General features: G+C 42.5%; 3 protein-coding genes across 3 annotated transcripts in view; 1 reads left to right on the top strand and 2 right to left on the bottom strand.

The window, feature by feature from the left end:
- LOC136181104 (NLR family CARD domain-containing protein 3-like) overlaps positions 1 to 20082 on the top strand; it is a 724139-nt gene that overhangs the window by 224208 nt on the left and 479849 nt on the right. The gene's annotated exons all lie outside the window — the stretch shown is intronic.
- LOC136181112 (protein NLRC3-like) overlaps positions 1 to 20082 on the bottom strand; it is a 693514-nt gene that overhangs the window by 331215 nt on the left and 342217 nt on the right. Inside the window, exon 6 of the mRNA XM_065961495.1 lies at positions 19344 to 19511. Coding sequence (XP_065817567.1) covers positions 19344 to 19511 — 168 coding nt within the window. The remainder of the gene's footprint in view (positions 1 to 19343; positions 19512 to 20082) is intronic.
- LOC136181081 (stonustoxin subunit alpha-like) lies at positions 8508 to 14840 on the bottom strand. Its single transcript, XM_065961325.1, has 2 exons — positions 14680 to 14840; positions 8508 to 10094 (listed from the first exon to the last, which is right to left on the bottom strand). Exons 1-2 carry the CDS (start codon positions 14838 to 14840, stop codon positions 9500 to 9502), a joined length of 756 nt encoding a protein of 251 aa, XP_065817397.1. The 3' UTR covers positions 8508 to 9499.

Below are 20082 nucleotides of genomic sequence, written 5' to 3'. Positions count from 1 at the left end.
AAGCAGCAAAAAGGAAGCCAAAGAGAGAAATGATAACAGAACAAATAAACACACCATTGAAGTGTTTTTTTTTACCATATACCATTTAGTTACACACACTGAAGGCTATAATGCATCTCTATCGTTTCTTCTAACAATATGTTGAGTAAATCCAGAATGCCAGATGACATCTACAGGTGTTATCATTCAGTTTGTGATTTTCTTTATTTTGTATTCTGACTGCAGGATTCTTATTAAGGGTTACAGGTTTTCAGTGAAATCGACATCGACCTGACCTGACTGTGGTCGCTCTGCATCAGGATCTGCTGAACTCCTTTTCTTTATCAAAGACACTTTAGACACTCGACACAAAATAACACAAGTAGATGAAAGTCTTTCTCACTCTACATCAGTTTATTTATTACAAGGTTACACATGAGCTGTCTGAAGAACTTGTGCTACCCAACACAGAGGCCTCCAAGGAAACAGAGTGACAGAAAGAAGAGAAGATATCAGGAGAGAAGAAGGATCCTTACACTGTAACTGTTTCATATAAACCCTTTCAATTCAAACGTCATAGCTGCTCCCAACTTACTGGTTCATATGTCAGTCTGAGGTTTAGCATTTCTCTCCAGTGTGAACTAACATGTGTCTGGCCAGACTGTCTCTTTGGGTAAAACTTCTACTGCAAAAAGAGCAGCTGAAGGGTTTCTCTCCTGTGTGGACTAACAAGTGTGGTTGTGATAGGTGTAATTTATTTGAGTTATAAGTTATAAATAAATTCATGGAGAAATAAATATGATTTTAGTGACATAAAACAGCCAATTCTTGTAAAAACTGTCATAAAACAATTGTAGAAGTTAATTTAAGTTTAATAATTTGTAAAAGATATTAGTTAAAACAGATTCAGTCTGAAGGATTTAAAACACTTTAAAGATTATTTTTTTGTTAGGAAGAAATTGTTCAACAGAAGAATGAGAAATTAAAGAAAGAAATATGAAGCAAAGTGATAAACAGGATATTTTTGTTTGTATTTTCAACACAGTTGATAATTTTATTTCATTGTACTTACCTGTTATGTTTCATATTTGCCTGTGAAAAGAAATGTTAAAAGAAAGCACCATTGTGACTATGTGGATCATTTTGAAAAAGATAAATTAAATCATTCTGCATGACGCTGACAGAGGAAGCATCGTGTCTTGAGTCCATTTATTCATTTTACCCTTTTTCAGGGCACAACATGGTCAGATTTCCTCTTTGGGTAAAACTTTTACTGCAAAAAGAGCAGCTGAAGGCTTTCGTTCCTGTGTGAACTAACATGTGTGACTTCAGACCCCCCTTTTGTCTAAATTGTTTTCCACACTGAGAGCAGCTGAAGGGTTTTTCTCCCGTACGCAGAATCATGTGTATAGTCAGATCTCTTTGTCGGTAAAATGTTTTACCACACTCAGAGCATCTAAAGGATTTCTCTCTGTGAATTGTCATGTGATATGTCAGACTGGCCTTAAGGGTAAATCTTTTCTCACATTGAGAGCAGCTGAAGGGTTTTTCTCCAGTGTGAATCATCATGTGTCTGGTCAAATTTCCTTTTGCGTTAAATCTTTTACCGCACTCCGAGCACCTATGTGGTCTCTTACCAGTCTGTAGTTTCTTATTTTTGAAGTTTAATTCTGAAAGATCTTCTCTTGTCTCTTGCCAATCATGACTGTCATCAGTCTTGACCTCAGTCATTGGTTGTAAACGTCTCTCTGGATCTGAGTCTCTCTCTGGTTCTGCTCCTCCACAGTCCTCTCCATCACCTCCTGTTTCCATCTGTTCAGTTTGTCTCTGATGAAGCTGTGAGGACTGAGGTTTCTCTTCACCATCTTCACTCTTCACAGAGACAGGAGTGAAGGGGAACTTGGTGGTATCAGCCTCCTCCAGTTCTTGAAGCTGTTCTTCCTCCTGACTGCTCCACAGTTCCTCATGTTCTTCTTTAATGTGTTGGGGCTTAGTCCTGGAGAGCGGGCAGCCCAGGTTCAAATCCGACCTGTGGCTCCTTTCCCACAAGTCATTCCCCACTCTCTGTCTTTGGTTTCTGATTCTGTCCTACCTACCAAAAAATCTTGTTTAAAATTAATTTTATTTTTTAAACTTTGTGGTAAGTTATTATGTTTTTCTAAAAACCCATACGCAAAAAGTTCTTATCAGAAGAATGTTCATCTATAAATCATGTCTCAGGGCCCCTCCCCCCTCCAGCTGCACTACATGAACTATTCCATCATGACCCTCAGGTCTTATGATGCATTCAGGTGCTGCTCAGGTGCTCCAAGTTTCCGAGTTAGGAAGTCGTTCTTTCGACATGATTTCAGTTCAGTTGCGTTGATGCTCCAAAGAAGATCAGTGAAATGTTACTGTTACAGTTATATTTGAGCAAAAAGTTGATGGTCAATACGTGAATTAATAAAAAGTATGTTAACATTAACTAAACATATTTTCCCCCTATGTGATGACGTCAAGTCGGGAAGTCGAGCAATTCTTCTTTCTCAGTCAAGAAGGCACCAACTTCAAAATGTATTTCACATTTCTACATATATGACCCAATGTCAATACAGATTCATGTTTCAACATGTGAAGTATCCCTTTAAAGAAATGATTGACACGGCATCACAGAGAGAGAAAAGAGACTAGAGCGAAAGAGATAGAAACTAATGAACAAGCAAGTATGAAGTGAAGCTTATCTAGCAGAGCAGAAAAAAGGATGTAGAGGGAGGAAAAAGAGAGGTTGATGTCCAAGCTGCCAAAAGTTAGAACTTTTTTTTACAACAGTAGGCAACCAGGCCCCGAAGTCCTGTGACGTCATGAACAGAAGATTACAGATTCCTACAAGTGGAGACGATGAAATAAAGAAACACACACAGGAGACAAAGGAGATGAAGAGAAATACAGACAGAGAGGAAGAAGAGAAATACAGAGACAGAGAGGAAGAAGAGAAATACAGACAGAGAGGAAGAAGAGAAATACAGACAGAGAGGATGAAGAGAAATACAGACAGAGAGGAAGAAGAGAAATACAGACAGAGAGGATGAAGAGAAATACAGACAGAGAGGATGAAGAGAAATACAGACAGAGAGGATGAAGAGAAATAGAGACAGAGAGGATGAAGAGAAATACAGACAGAGAGGATGATAAATATCAGAGTATCAGCTGTTGCAGTGAGTCGCTGTACTTCTTTCTGTGAAGGTTAAACGTCATCAGTGCATGCAGACAGGCTTTCCTTCATACCTTTTACCGTGACACTCAACGTAGACAGAGAGGATGTAATGGACTCTCTGTATTCCTTTAGCTTGGACCTGGCTGCAGTAATGTCGGCTCTAATGACTGCCATTTCACTCTCCAACACAGCCCGGACTTCAATCTTCAGAGTCTCTATCAAATCTTTGAGCAGGGAGGACAGAAGCTCACTTTGAAAAGTCTCCGTGTCCGTCGTAGATGCGGCTGCAGCTGAGGCTGCTTCTCCCCGGGGAGGTTTTTCAGTGGAGGCCGCGGTCGGAGTACGAGTTGAAGGCCTCGTGGTTAAAAGACGTGTTTTTCTTCCGTTGGATGATTTAGCAGACATTTTGTTCAGTTTGTGTCAGTACAATTCAACAGGAGACTGAGTTACCTCCAAGTTTTCTTCTCAAAGTGTGTCAAAAATTATACTTTAAAAAGGTTGCTCTGCAGTGCTCTGAAATAAATCTACTCACTCCATCGCCTCTTCTTCTTCTTCTTCTTCTTCTTCTTCTTCAAGGTCTTATGGGGGTTGGCAAACAACGAATTGGTGCATTTCTGCCACCTACTGGCCAGGAGTGTGGATCAAAATGTCTATTATGTACTACTTTCTGTAAATAATAATAATAATAACCAGATAAAAATCTATTATATCTTGTCAACCAACTGAGTTTGTCCTACAGCTTCATTTTTTGAGTTATTTTGTAAGATATCTATTAAATCCAAATATACTTTAAAAACTTTATATGCAATTCTTCACACTTAAATATAATTTAAATCAAGTATATCCTCTGAAAATAACTCTGTGAGTCATGACTGTCTACAATAATAATAATAATAATAATAATACTTTTTATTTAAAGGCGCCTTTCAAAACTCTCAAGGTCACCTTACAGAGCAGAGATAAAAAAACAACAAAGTAACAACACAACGATGAAATTAATATTAAAAAAACACAAATGTACAGGATGTAAAGGAGTTATGAGAACGGGTGGAGAATGATCAGACTGAATATGCCAGTTTAAAAAGATGTGTTTTGAGATGAGATTTGAAAATGGAGAGAGAGTCGATATTACGGATTTGTGGTGGGAGGGAGTTCCAGAGGTGGGGGGACAGAGCGGCTGAAGGCCCTGGACCCCATGGTGGACAGGCGGGCGGGTGGTGCAGTGAGTTGAATGGAAGAAGAAGACCTGAGAGTGCGGGTAGGTATGTTGATGTGCAGGAGTTCAGAGATGTAAAGTGGAGCGAGGTTGTGGATGGCCTTGAAGGTGAGAAGCAGAATTTTGAAGGTGATGCGATGTTTAACCGGGAGCCAATGAAGCTGCTGTAGGACAGGGGTGATGTGATTAACAGAGGGCGTTCTGGTGATGATGCGAGCGGCAGAATTCTGGACCAGTTGAAGTTTGTGGATGGACTTGAGAGGGAGACCAAAGAGAAGGGAGTTGCAGTAGTCAATGCGGGATGTAACCAGCGTGTTGACGAGGATGGCAGTACTGCTGGGAGTGAGGGACGGGCGGAGGCGATTAATGTTACGTAGATGGAAATAAGCAGACCGGGTGACATTATTGATGTGAGCTTGGAATGATAGTGTGCTGTCTAGGATGACACCCAGACTCTTAACCTGAGGGGAAGGGGAAACTGAGGAGTGGTCAATAGCCAGAGAAAAACTGTCAAGTACGGAGATTGTTTCTTTGGTGCCGATGAGGAGAAGCTCGGTTTTGTCACTGTTTAATTTGAGGAAGTTGAAGGTGAACCAGGATTTGATTTCTTGCAGGCAATCAGGAAGGGTAGATTAGAGATAGGACGGAAGTTATTGAAGTCATTTGGGTCTGCAGCAGGTTTCTTAAGTATAGGGGTTATTGAAGCTGACTTGAAAAAAATGGGAACAAGACCAGAGGTGAGGGAGGAATGTATGATGACCATTATTAGGGAAGACAGAGGGGGTTGGCAAGCTTTTACTAGGACAGTAGGGAGAGGGTCTAATGGACAGGTAGATGGTTTTGATTTCTGAATGAGGTCAGATATTTCAGCAACAGAAGGAAGTTTGAAACTTGAAAGTGAGTGAGAGAGAGGAGGTAAGAAGACTGGTAGAGATGAGATGTTAGGAGTCAGTTGCTGGTGAATCTTGTCTACTTTGGCAGTGAAAAATGACATTAAAGAGTTACAATAGGCGGTGGAAAACAGATGAGAAGCAAGAGAGTCCGGTGGTCGTAGTATGTTGTTGACGATGGAGAATAGTGTCCTTGTATTCCCTTCACCTGAGCTGATGATACCTGCGTAGTGAGTTGATTTAGCTGTAGAGAAACTGTCCTTGTAGTGGAGAATGTGGTTATTGTACATTTCTCTGTGAATAAGAAGTCCAGTTTTCTTGTAGAGACGTTCCAGGCGACGGCCTTTTGTTTTGAGTTGGCGAAGTTCAGGTGTGAACCATGGAGCAGAGTGGGTGAATGAAACAGTCCGGGTTTTTAAAGGAGCCAGGGTATTTAAGAGGCTATGAAGACCATCATTGTAATGAGAAACCAGTTCATCAGGGGTGGATAAACAGTTTATGCTGGGGAGGCTGTCAATGTCACTGGAGAGAGCAGTTAAGTTAATGTCCTTGATGTTGCGATATGAAATGACACGTGGCAGATATTTTTTGGATAGTGTAAGTTTGACATTGAAAGATATTAACATGTGATCAGAAATGGGAAGGACATCTGCAGCGCAGTCAAGAGGAGTGACACCAGAGCAGCAGATTAAGTCCAAGATATGTCCTTTGGAGTGTGTAGGGAAATCAATATGTTGCTGCAATCCAAAGCTGTCAAGGCAGGATGTAAAGTCCTTCGTCAAGGCATTGTTAGTTTTATCCATATGTATATTAAAATCTCCCAGCAATATTATGTTAGGGGAGAGTGAGCACAGATGAGTTAAAAATGAAGCAAATTCATTCAAGAAATGAGTATTGGGCTTTGGTGGACGATAGACAGTGGGTGTAACACCCGAGTCCCACTGTCTGTGATGTTTTCAGAGTTTTCAAAGTCCTATCTTCAGTTTGTTTACATCGCCGGGACGGCCGGCTGACCCCTCCCCTCGCGTATAAAAGTTGTTTAATTGAGGGACTAGAGAAAAGAAGAATAACATACTGTACTCACTGCTTAACTGTGTTTCTAGATCACGCTCATTTCAGGTAAATTTACATGCAGTGTGAAGATACGAGCATAATAAAGATCGCTAGCATTAGCATGCTAACACAACAATGCAGCGCAAGTTGTTTTGGTTTCATGCTGGTGCTCAAGGGCAACATCTGCTGGATCAAAAAATCACACATAAAGCCTTTAATTTCTTTCAGGTTCTCCATCATCTGTCTTCTTTTTAAACTTTATTTCTGACAGTGTCTAACAACATGTTCCACTGTCTCCTCTTGTCCACAGTAGTCATATTTGTGTTTTCCTGTTTTGAACAATGTGTTATTGAATCCAGTGTGTCCAAATCTGAGTCTTGCCACCTTTTCCTTCAGTCTCTGTTTAATAATGCTCTTCACTTCTGTTCCACTAATGCTAACTATCAAATCCAGTTGAGTATTTTTTGTAGCCTCCTTTGCCACCTTGTCTGCTAATTCATTTCCTTTGAAGCCTTTGTGTGCAGGTACCAATAAAAACATCATTTTGACTTCTGTATAGTGTTTGTTGTCTAAATGTCTGCTGTCTGAATGACTGTAAACTGATGAGTGATGAACTTGAATCTGAACAAATGACTGATCTCAGTGTTGGTGTTGTTTTAAAAGCACCTGTACACAGTCTTAATTCCTGATATTGGATAGTATCTAGTTTTTTAAGAGTTGTGCTTGCTGCTGATCCATATACAATACAACCATAATCTAATACTGATCTTATTCATCCTGTATGCTTTCACAGCAGTCTGCCCCCCACTCACTTCCAACTAAACCCCTCACAACACTTCAAACTTTCTGAACATGCAGCCCATGTAATCCTCTCATCAAACCAGAACCCTAAAAACTTAAAGTGTCTTACTCTCTCCACTTCTTGATTATACAGTTTTAATTTGATCTCTCTCTCTCTCTCTCTCTCTCTCTGTGATTTGTGTTCTGAAGAATGGGGTCCAAATGAGCCCATATTGGAGGTGGGTCGTGCCTTCTACTGGGGGAGATGGTGCAGAAGGGCCAGATAAAGCACACCAGTGTGGAGGGTCACCTGCTGATGTGACCCTCCAAAAGTGGACTGACTGGATTTCATTGTAGTATTTACAAGAACAACTTTCACTGAAATCTGTGTGGATCAGGGCATCTTTAGCAGTGAGGTTCAGGAATATTCAAAAGGTGCCTCTTGAAGTTAAAAAGCCTGTTTTGGAATTGTACCACATGCTCATCCTCTGGCATTGGAACATCTTTTTTAACGATGATTGTACTCACTTTAGTCTCTCCACTTTGAGATTTCCACCTTCTCCTGACATCCCTGGGGCAGGGTCACCACCTTACATGAAGACCTGTTCAAGGGATATACAGACACATGCCTTTGGGCTGCTGCAGACAGTGCTGTCAGACATTTCTTCTATGCTTCTTCAGTTCACAATACCCAGCTTGTAGATTATATTTGCCATGAACTACAAATTTCATGTGTCTTACATTGGCACGTCTCTCTCTTTTGGTGGAACAACCCAAAATGGTCTCTGACCACAGAGGAAGGCATAGGAAATGTGTTGGTGCTCTGACACATATTACTTGTGGAGAGTAAGTAAAGTATCAGACAGTAGCCTCCTCTGTCTCTTCAGTTATTGTGTCCCTCTTGCCTGTAGTCGTTCTGCTGACATCATCCCTGAGGAGATATGATAGATATAAACATATATTTTTTTATTTTCTTGTTAATGTGCCATAGTACATTGTCATTACAATTACAAATAATCAAGACATAAGTACATATACAGCATTCTTCTGATTTCTTAGATTACAGTTGAAACCTTATATCTACATAAGCTAGTCTCTGTGGACTTGTTTTTCCTTTTTTGTGGCTACTCAAGGGAGCCGTAATAAAACTATATACATCCAGAGAGAAAGTACCAAAAATAGAAGTAAATCAAGCAGTATCAGCAATTTGGCTTGCTAGACTTTTGAATAATACCAATAAAGTAATATTTGATCGTTTTGATCAGGACTGAAGTTGATCAAAAGATTTAACCTAAAAAAGCAGAAAAAAAATTAATCTGTATTATTTTTATAGCAGTTTTTGGAAGTGAACATTTTTGTCCTTAATGACTCAAGAGGGTAGTACATTTTAAATCTGATGCTACACAAAAACTAATAATGCATCAAAGTCAATATTTTGTATAATCTTTGACATATCCAAGACTGATTTAAAAAAAAAATCCCCCAGACACCAAATATTTGTTATATGGAAAATAACTTCTTTTTCATAAATAACAACAGTGATCAAGTAATGAAATTGGCATCTAAAGGGTTAAAATCCTCAAAATGATTGAATGTTTGGTAGTTTTGAGCAGGGCTGAAGTTGTTTAAGAGATTTATGCAGAAAAAAGGAACAAAATAGCAATAGCAGTTTTTTGGAAGTGGACATTTTTGTCCTTAATGACTTAAGAGGGTAGTAAATTAAACTGATGCCTGAGGGTTTAAAGTGTGTCTTATACAGCAGATTTGATGGTAATAACAGCTTATTTCAAGGACCTTCATATAAAGTGTTACCCAAGAAGAACTTAGACTGAGGTTCTGTCTGTGTTTAAACAGATGTCATGAAACTCTTTAACCAGAGCTGTCTCAGTGCTGCGGTTTGGTCCAAAACCTGACTGGAAGACATCCAAACAGTTGTTCAATATCAAGAAGTTATTTAACTTCTGAAACACAGCTTTGTCTATCATTTGACCTAACAGAGGAAGATTTGATATAGGCCTGTAATTATTCATTATTGTCTAGATTGTTCTTTTCTAGTAGTGGCTTGATGACTGCTGTTTTCAGGGCCTGTGGAAGACACCTGAGAGACAAGTTTACCATTTGTAACAGATCTGGAGCCATGACTCCTCCTCCTGCTGCCAATATCAAGACAGCAGGAGGAGGACTTTAATTGTTTAATTGTCACTTGTTTTTTATTGGTGAGATCAGAACAATACAGACATTAAAGAAGGGGGTCCATTGTTTTTCTGTAATGTAGAACATTTAACCCCCATTACCACCCCCACCCCCCATTATCACACCCCCCAACCATGAAACAGACCAGCTGGACAGAGTGAACAGAGTCAGCTGATCTTCAGTCAGCAGTGTTTCTCAGACTGACAGACGACACAGAGACACTGAAGAACCAGGAGACCAGAGTCTAAACCCAGGATAGAGAGGTTCAGTGAATGTGGTGTTGAAGGTGTGGAGGTGGATCAGTGTGTCAGAGGAGACTCTGTAGAAGGACAGAGAGCCAGCAGGACAGTCCACATACACTGCTACTCTGTGAGAGACAGAGGAGGAGGAGGAGGAGGAGGAGGAGATCTTTGTTCTTATGTTATTGTGTCTGACAGAGTAACCTCCATCAGAGCAGATCAGACTCCAGGACTGATCATTAAATCCAAACCAACATTCATTCATGCCTCCTCTCCTTCTGATTCCTCTGTAACTCACTGATACATGAACCTTTCCTCTCCACTCGACCTCCCAGTAACAGCGACCAGTCAGACCAGTCCTACACAGCAGCTGAGGCCAGTTGTCAAATCTGTCTGGATGATCAGGATATGACTGAAGCTCCTCCACACGTGTCACCTTCCTGTTGTTGTCAGACAGTTTCAGTTTTCTGTTCACTGTGTTTGTGTCCAGTTCCAGCTCACAGGCGTCTGATGGAGAGAACGAGACACAACACAGCTGCAGGTTATCATCTGTTCATTCATCAACAACTTTACTGACACTTACTGATAGGGGTGTAAAGGTACACGTACTCGGACCGGACCGTTTCAGTACAGGACTGATCCGAGTACGCGCGGAACAAAAGTGATTTAATCTGTGTTCCCACACGGACCGCAAAGCAGAAGCACACCTCAGGGTGGAGGAAGGCTGCAGCTGCTGGTATGGGACACAGCTTTTAGTTAATAACTTGTAAAAAAGTTCAAACATAAACTGTGCAAACTGTGCAGATTAGTAGTTCCTCGAGTCCTGTTGGTCTGGCCAGTTGCATATAACCGGGATGGAGTTCTTTTTACAGACTTACTCTTAAGTTTTGTTTTCATTTTCAGCGATGATCCCGCTCAAACTAAGAGCAAAAGGGGAGGGGGAGACGCGTCTGTGTGGGAGAATAACCTGCAGCATGATAGAATGAACACCTCCCTCCCCATTCCCACAATAATGGACAAAGAGACGTTGACAAGACGAGAGTAGTGTGCCGTTGTTGTTCAGCGGACATCGGGTACGTCACAGGCAACACGTCCAACTTATTAAAGCACTTGAAAAGGCACCACGTGAACGTAAACATCACTGCAACTAGGAAAAAACAGACAGCCTTTTGCTAATAATTCTAAACGGGCCAAAGCCATAAAAAATGCCATTGAAGTTCTTATATCGACAGAGGGAAATATTAATAGTTCTGAAACTACACTGTCCCAGATGTGATTAGGTTTATTATGTGCTCAAAGAGCATTCAAAAAAGTGTTGCCTTCATAAACTAAAAGGTGGAAGTGTAATTTAAAAGAAATATTTTCATATATAGGCTATATTAATGACTTCATTTAATTCTAAAATACTTTATTTCATTCATATCTTTTATTTATTGGAGACTCTTTTGGTTGAAGGAAGCAGCATAAGTTTATTTTATGTTTAATTTAAAATGTTATTAAAAAGTAACCTGAGCAGGTGTACAAGTCTGAACTGTCGATGCTGCACTTAGTCCAATGTGTAAAAGGGAAATTATAAATGTTGCTATTAAAGAAAAAAAAGCGTTGCATCAGGTCCCTTTACTGTAGTGAAAATGTACCAAACCAAAGCTTCAAAACTGAGAACTGTACTGAACTGAAATGTTTGTGTACCATTACACCCCTACTTACTGAGAGTCAATCAAACTTACAGTTCATATTCAGCACTGAGTGATGTTTGACAGCACTGAAATGTAATAATCCACTTCTAATCAAGTTCAAATGGAGTTACCATGGCAGCCAGGAAGAATGGAGATCCAAATCAACAAACACATGCAGTGAATAAAGTCTGACTAATCAAAGTGCAGCACAAAGAATCTATGAACCATCTGCTGTCTCCAACTGTTCTGTCCTCAGAGGTCACATTCAGCACAAACAGGAGCCTCATTTCCACTTTCACTGTCACACACAATGTGATGGCAGCAGGAGTGTGCCACGTCCCTTTGTCCTGTCTAACTACTTTTAAACTGTGTTTCTGAAGTCATGGAGACCATTTCTTTTCCATCAATCTAGGCTCTACAACATACATGTTTTTGTTTTATTGAAATTTAACTGGACTGGATGAACAGATCAAAATCTGAAGAAACAGATGACAACTCAGTCCTTGTGAGTTTTTCTCTGCTTGTCTAAGGTGTAGGCCACGCCGTCCCGACCTCACCTGGCCACCTGGCGGCCTGCAGCTGACTTGTGTATTGTTGTTGGATGTTCCTGCTGGCCTGTACTATGGTGATCGTGGACTTTGCTGTGTGCCTTACTGTCTGCACAGCCAGAAGACGAGGAGGAGAGCTAGCTTATGTCTCTAAAGATATTCTGTTTCTATTTCATCACTGAATTCACGTCTGGATGTTTTTGAGGAGAGAACTTGATGTTGGAGACTCTGCATATTTACATGTTTATGAAAATGAACGTCAAATCAAAAATGATTTCTGCTGTTTTTAAAGTTGATGAGCTCCACGAGCTCGACTACGAGCAGCCGGCCAGCAGCCAACATCAAAATGTGAAATGTCACAAAAACTGCATGTTGTAAAATATACATTTCTGTTGGATGTGATGAATGGTGATTTTCTATTCACTGGATTATCACTTTTATTTCAGTTTACATTTTTTATTTCATATTTAAACTCTCATGAGTTTCCATCACCCTCACTTTTATCATCACTTTGTGTTACTTCCAGCCCTCATCCTGTTGTAGTTTGAAAGGTTTAAGCATAACAGAAACACAATCTGGACAGCAGCAGGCACAAACCAATAGTTATCTAACCTCTGAATTTAGCCAAGTCATAAGATCATGTTCTGATACACAAGACACACACACACACACACACACACACTCACACACTCACACACTCTTTCCTGTTAAGAGACCAGTTGTCTGTCCAGGAAACTTTTAGGAAATGGTCTTCATATAGCACACATGTTGCAATTGCTCAGTGTGTTGATTGCCCATAAAAGGATGATTGGGATGTTATAAAAGTTCCGGTTGAGCAAGGACGCTGGCGTGTATGTCGCCGCTTCACGATCCGTGACAAAAATGGTGTTTCTTTTGTGCTATCTATGCTTCTCCCTCCTACTTATCCTCAACTAACAGTCTGCAAACAGATCGACTTTGCTGTTGCTTTCAGTTTGTGTAAACTGACAGCTACTCACCATCTATGACGATCAGCTGTTAGCGCTAGCCGCCGATCAGCTGTTAGCTTCTCGCACAGCTATCAGGATATCCTCACCAGTCTGTGATCACTGGACCCTCGCCTGCCTTATTGGTGGACCGTCCTTCTTCGTCGGCCACGTCGGCTCCCTACCTGGCTTGGACCCGTCGCCCTGCGCCACCTGTTGGCTACCGCTGGCTGCCGCTTCCCCCCTACTCTGGCTCGGTTGCTGGCGGTGAAGAGGCCTGCCTGACAACCAGACTGCCGGCTGCTGCTCTCCTGCTCAGATTGTGTCCAGACGGGTCCCCCGTCTGCCACAAAATTGGTCCTTTCCTTATCCTGGTTTGGCTCTCATTCCTGCGGTTTTCCTGACCCCGGCTGGCGCCCGGTAGCTTGCGGCTTTCAGCCTGCGGCTAGCAGCTGCTCTCCCTGCTGCGGACATGGTACTACTAACATACTCCGCTCTGCAACTCCAGAATCTCGCCTGCCACTTCTCTCCGGACAACCTTGCTTCCATTAAATCTTTTGGACTCCTGCGCCGTCCTCACTACGTGCATAGGGCTGCCCGATGCAAGTTTGTTTACACTGACCATGCTATCCCCACTGTAGTGTCTGACCGGCGCCATCATCACAACAAATCACACGTGCACAGCAGAAACCTGATACCTGTTGTTGTGTGTGTTGACAGAACCACTCCTCTCTCCCCCTCTGCTTCAGAATACACCACCGCCTCATTTATGCTGAGAATGCTCGCTCCCTTAACAACAAAGCAAACCTATTTCACTAAATATCAAACTTTACTGACAGATCCACGTCATCACAATCATTCAAACCGATGGTTTTATTTAGGCTATAATCGCGCATGTAGTGAGCCGTTTCCAATAAGTAACTTTCATTATGACAATATATAAACATAAAATAAAAATAAAAAATAAAAGTCCGCCACATACATATTGCATCAGCGTCATCTCGCCTTCATTATCCCAGACGGACCTCAGAGGACCGGACTTATACACTAATGTAATCACTGATGTAGAGTTAAACATTAGACTAACACAAAGACCATAGAGCCTCCAGTTTTCATTCATATATTTCAATATCTTGCATTTATCATCAATTGTGATTTTTAGTTTTAATAAAGAGTGCACAGAGACATGGCGATGGCTTCACACATTTCACCTCCTCCATACTCAGCACATCTTCATCAGCTGCATGTATTTATTCTGTAAATAATTCAAGTGTGGACATTAAGTCGGGGCATCTCTGACACGATCATTAAGCCATATATTTGATCATAATTAGTCACAGTGCAGACGGAGATGCCCACGAAAATATGTGGCCAACAATTAAACGTTTTTGTTGGTTGATCAAACCTTTGATTAATAATATGATAGAGTGAGGGAGAATGCTGACTGACGTGTCCTCTCTGCCACTATATGAAGAAATCAGTGTGGGTCCTGTAAACATGTAAACATTGCAGATATACTCGTGCGTAATGATGAACGGTGGATGTTTTGGCACATAGGACAGCGTGAATGCAGCAGCGACGTGGTGTCATTCTCTGAATTTTCTTCAGTTCGTGATCCTCCTGCTGCAGCAAACTACCGATATGTCCATTTTATCCTTCACTTCATTCACAAGTTCCTTTGTTTCTGGGTCAGAAAGTTTCGTTTCTTCGTCTAAACTTCAGTTTTCGTGATCCAACGCTGGAAACCTTTGATCTGCCCCCTCGTTTGGATGCATTTTCATTCACGAGCTGCTTTGCATTGACCGTTTATGGTTGAATGTGGGCGTGTAGAGGGCGGAACATGGGACTAATCTACGTGCGCACATTTCCAGGTGGATGGTGATTTATAAAGGGAACATTGCGTGCAGGTGTGCGTACGAACGGTTTTATAACTCCTTTTCTGCTTGCTTAGTGGTTTCCTGGGCGACCAGGGAATGTTTGTTATGCATGGCTGATTTGGGCTCGGCCTTGCGGTCGGCCAGCCACTTCAGACAGGTCCACAGAGCCAGCAAAGTCTGCTTCTCCTGTTGCAAGTGTGCCATGACACCCTCTCCAGGGCCACGAGCCATGTCCCGTGCTGTGGCCAAGGGAAACCCAGGACTTTTTTGCAGGGCAGTTTTGGGTGCGATGACTGCTCTCGGTCGTTCTCCACTAAGGCAGGGCTCTCTAATCATAGACGGTCCCAACACACGGTGGCGTGTCACTGAGATTCCCAGACAGCAACGAGCGGTAATCGGGTTTCTAAGCTGAAGTGAAGTGACGCTGAGGACAAATATCTATCCCATTTGCTAACAGTGACAGGATAGACAGCTCCCTGGATGAAGCTGTCTCTCACCTAGTAGGCCGGAGTCGCCCCCAGATCAAAGCCAGGTGGAGGACACTTAAAAAGTGTTCTGTGATAGCTGCCCCGGTGACCCCCCCCCCCCCCCCCCCCCCCCCCCCCCAACACTTTAGACGCCAAGCTTCTAGCCCTCGAAGTTCCTACACAGTTCAACAATCAACAGTTATTTGAGGGCCATCCAACGGTTGCTCCGGCGGCGGTGCTTCAGGACCCCCAACATGGCTGTCGTCGAACGCTGAGATCCAAGCGGAGACCAAGGAAGGGCGGAAAGAAGTGCAGGGCTTGTCCTCTCTATAAGACCACTCAAGAACGGCTGCATGCAGATAGGTCCGCAGCGGCTAGGTGGATACTAGACGGTGTGGAGGAGGTCCCTTGTAGCATCGATATGGATGCCATTGTGAGCGCATAAAAAAAGGTGTGGGGCTGAGATAGTCACTTCTGTGTCTTGGGTCAATTCGCGGCCCTCCCTGCAGCCGACAATACACCGCTTCAGTGCTCCTTCTCACCTGCAGAGGTGTTGAGGGCGCTGAAGTAGAAGAAAAATGGCTCAGCCCCCGGGCCCGATCGTATCCGAAAAATGGATCTGTTGAGGTGGAACAAGAAGGGGGTCAAACTGGCGGATCTATTTAATGGGATTGTCCTTACCGGCCGTCTTCCTGCCTGTCTTAGGGGTAGTCGTACTACTCTCATCCCTAAGTCTTTGAGTGACTCTTTACAGAGGGACATAAACCAATGGCGGCCCATTACCATCGGCTCCGTGATCTTAAGGACCCTGTCCAGTGTTTTGACTAGTCGGTTGACTGAGGTGTGGGCCCGGCACCCCCGCCAAAGGGGCTTCATACCAGCCCCTGGTTGTTCCGAAAACATCGTGGTAGCGGATGGCCTGATAAACTTGTGCAAGAAGAATGGCGGTTCTCTAGCGTGTGTCTTCATCGACCTCTCAAAGGCCTTTGACTCAGGTGCTGGATAAGAAGGGGGTTGATGTCGATCAGAAACTTCATTACCGACTCCTATAAACAGTGTTTTACTAGGATCAAGTCGGAGAGATTACAAAACTGTCTCTGTATTTCTCTTCATCCTCTCTGTCTGTATTTCTCTTCATCCTCTCTGTCTGTATTTCTCTTCATCCTCTCTGTCTGTATTTCTCTTCTTCCTCTCTGTCTCTGTATTTCTCTTCTTCCTCTCTGTCTGTATTTCTCTTCTCTCTTTCTCTTATATGAAAAAGTTACAGTGTAAGGATCCTTCTTCTCTCCTGATATCTTCTCTTCTTTCTGTCACTCTGTTTCCTTGGAGGCCTCTGTGTTGGGTAGCACAAGTTCTTCAGACAGCTCATGTGTAACCTTGTAATAAATCAACTGATGTAGAGTGAGAAAGACTTTCATCTACTTGTGTTATTTTGTGTCGATTGTCTAAAGTGTCTTTGGTAAAGAAAAGGAGCTCAGCAGATCCTGATGTAGAGCGACCACAGTCAGGTCAGGTCGATGTCGATTTCACTGAAAACCTGTAACTCTTAATAAGAATCCTGCAGTCAGAATACAATATTGTTGGGCCACGCAGGCTTAGGACAGTCAAACAATGGATTTGGGCCTGCACCCTTGTGGGAAGTCTCATTTGAGCGATTCACTGAAATCACAAGGAAGCCTAAAAGGACTCCTTATCCCAGAATTCCCTGCGGTACTTCACACCTACGTGTGACGTAAAGGGGGGACCGGAACCTGAGGGAGACCCCACAGGAAGGCGGCCAGGTGACAAAACTCCAAGACTTCCCTTGTTAGACCTCTTTCCACGCGCTGACTTCTGGTGCTCGGAGATCCAAGCTTATCTCCTGTTTCCTGCAACAATCTTCCTTTGTTTTAAATTTTTGGCGCGCAGGTAATCCGCGGCCGGCAGTGTTCTAAATTCCGAGCTCGGATTGTCCAGTGAACGCATCTCAGTTTCTCGGAGAGCGTCAGACTATAACAGCTTATCAGAAAGATAACGGTCTTATTCCGTCCTGTAACGAAAGGACATCAACGGACATCTTTCCACTCGACGGAGAACCAACGAAGCCGCTCTCGCCGTAAGGGACCCTCGCCGCCATCAGACGCCTCTGCACCAGGACGGACAGAAGATCTCTTTTCCTTTCACCAATCGCGGACAAAGCGATTCACAAGTGAGGCTTAATTAGGTCTGGGCAGAATTAGCTTTAGAGAGTGTTTTTAACAATTGTTGATCGAAGCAGAAACTGTAATTTTTATCTTTGTTGGACCACTGCGTCCTGAGTTTTAACTGTTTAAAACTCTTGTTGTTGTTTCGGACCGCTGCGTCCTATATGTGTTTAGTGTAACAGCGTTATAACCGGGTATTACTCTTCTGATCAGAAAGGCCAGTGTAAGCCGTATAAACCTGAATTCGGCTATTGGTTTGTTTCTGTGAATGAAGGGAATTACTCCGAGTTGTGGTGCGGGAGTCGGACTGTGATCCGGCCTCTTCAGGCACGCATTTCTCTTTTATTCTCTTTTATTTCCCCTTCTACGAACACACATACACACAAATTCCTGTGTAAACGTACATCTGGAGACCAACTCCACCACCGCGCCATTACGCACAGAGATCTATACACTCGCGGCTATCCAGACGCCTCAGAGACACAGATCGTGTAGGGCCGAACTCAGTCTCTTTTAGACCTTAAGGCCACATTTAGGCCTTTGTTAGGTGTGTGCCATCGGAAGGGCGACCACGTGGGACAAAGTAATCTTCCCCCCCCTTCTCTCTCCCTTTCATCCACACGCGCACGCACCCAGGTCTTTGTTAGGTTTGCGCCATCGTGAACGACCACGTGGGTACGAAGCCATCTCCCCCCCTTTCTTCTTCCCCCCCTCCTCTCTCTCTCTCTCTCTCTCTCTCTCTCTCACACACACACACACACACACACACACACACCTACATTCACACCCCTTCCACAAGCCTTTGCTTGATAATGTTTGTTGCTTAGATTAGTTTATAATAGTTATTTGTTTAATTAAGTTCATTGATTTTGGATTGATGTTGCTTTGTTTAAATAAATTCTGTTATAATTTAAGAGAGCAGTTGTTTGTGATTACTGGTGTATTTGCATTGTGATATAAGCTGGGTGCGAAGGCTTTGTGTACGGATTTCACGCCTTCAATTTATTAAATATAGTTATTCATTATTAATAATAGCAATTAAATAACTAATTTGAGACTGATTTGAGTGATATTTTGGTTATATTTACCTGATTACAGGTTGGTGCCCCAAAACGAGATTAAACATAGTTTAATGATATTTTATTTATATTATTAATAATTAAGTTTAATTATTAAAGAATATAACCAAAGTTGACTTGATACAACCCCAACAGCATTGACCGTTTATGGTTGAATGTGGGCGTGTAGAGGGCGGAACATGGGACTAATCTACGTGCGCACATTTCCAGGTGGATGGTGATTTATAAAGGGAACACTGCGTGCAGGTGTGCGTACGAACGGTTTTATAACTCTGAATCATTTTGTGCGCACGCCATTTCCGGGTTTTTGGCACACGTACATTTTTAGTATGAATTTTACGCACTCTTTTATAAATGAGACCCCTGGTCATTTTTAAAAACCTCCTCAAACACCATCTGTTCACCAAAGCATTCAGCCTCATCTAACACTCCCCTCAGCTGATCACCCACTCCCTTTCTCCTTCATTTGTTTGTCTAGTGTTTCTATCCTTTCTCTCCTCTGTTTGTGTTTTTCTATTCCTCTCTTGTTGTCTCCCATTACGCCCCCCCCCCCCCCCCCCCCCCACACACACACACACACACACACACACACACACACACACACACACACACACAGACACACACACAAACACACACACACACACTTTGTAAAGCATCCTTGGGTTTCATGAAAGGCGCTATATGAATCTAAGTTATTGTTATTAACTTCTCCGAGAGAAATAATCAAATCCTCTATTCACAAGCCATAGTCTCTGTCTGATTGTTCAAGAGCATTTACTCTTCTACACTCCAACATGTGCTGCTGTGTTCTGATGAAGAGAAATGAAAACACACTCACACTTCCTCAGACCAGGCTTCAGTCTGTGCAGTCCATTATGGTCCAACCTGGAGGAAGAAACCAGATCAGAATCTATTTCATACATCTTCATTTAAATCCAGCATCAGACAAGAAGCAGAGTTCATCATTCAGAAACAGTGAGACAGCTTCTGTGTGTCTGTCTGTACCTCAGTGTCTCCAGTCTGCAGTGTGGATCCTCCAGTCCAGCAGACAGCAGCTTCTCTCCTCGTTCTCCTGGATGATTGTAGCTCAGGTCCAGATGTCTCAGGGGGGAGGAGCTTAGAGCTGAGGCCAGAGACGCACAACCTTCTTCTGTGATCAGACAACCTGACAGACTACACACACACACACACACACACACACACACACACACACACACACACACACACACACACACACACACACACACACACACACACACACACATGCACACACACACACACACACACACACAACATGCTTAACATCCATTGGTTCATTCTTCTATGTTTTACCAGTAACATCCCGTCATAACCATGCAGCTGAACAGAATAGACTTCATAATCTGATACTAATCAATATTTACTCTGGTGACAAATAGTGAAGGTAAGACAGAGCGTGAGATAAACACACAGACTGCTTTGACATCAGCAGTGATGTAGAAACAGTTCTGAACTGTTTCATCTGAAATAAAGATTCTTTAGTTCTTTATGTTCCAAACATTATCCATGGTTTGTTTGTTGGTGGGGAAAGAACTTCATATTTAACTTTCTTTATTCCAGTCCAGCTTCCTCAGACTAAAAGACTGAGAGCTATAGAACGAGCTCAGAGCTTTACAGCTTTAATGTGGAAACATACAGGAAAACTTTAAACCACCACCAAGGCCCATTTAATAAATGATTCATCAAGAAAACGTGATCTTAGATG

Source organism: Labrus bergylta, chromosome 2 (genome assembly GCF_963930695.1).
Source record: "Labrus bergylta chromosome 2, fLabBer1.1, whole genome shotgun sequence".
NCBI classification, from domain to species: Eukaryota; Metazoa; Chordata; class Actinopteri; order Labriformes; family Labridae; genus Labrus; species Labrus bergylta.
Note: the sequence above shows the minus strand (reverse complement) of the source record. Positions and strands in the feature narration are given on the sequence as shown.

Bases quoted from the DNA above. Each gene is read 5' to 3' on its own strand.
- LOC136181081 (XM_065961325.1), bottom strand. From the start codon at position 14,840: ATGGCTCGTGGCCCTGGAGAGGGTGTCATGGCACACTTGCAACAGGAG. The intron at 10,095-14,679 runs GCAAGCAGAAAA...TGATGAATGAAC, and splicing joins GTCGCCCAGGAAACCACTAA to AGATGATAACCTGCAGCTGT.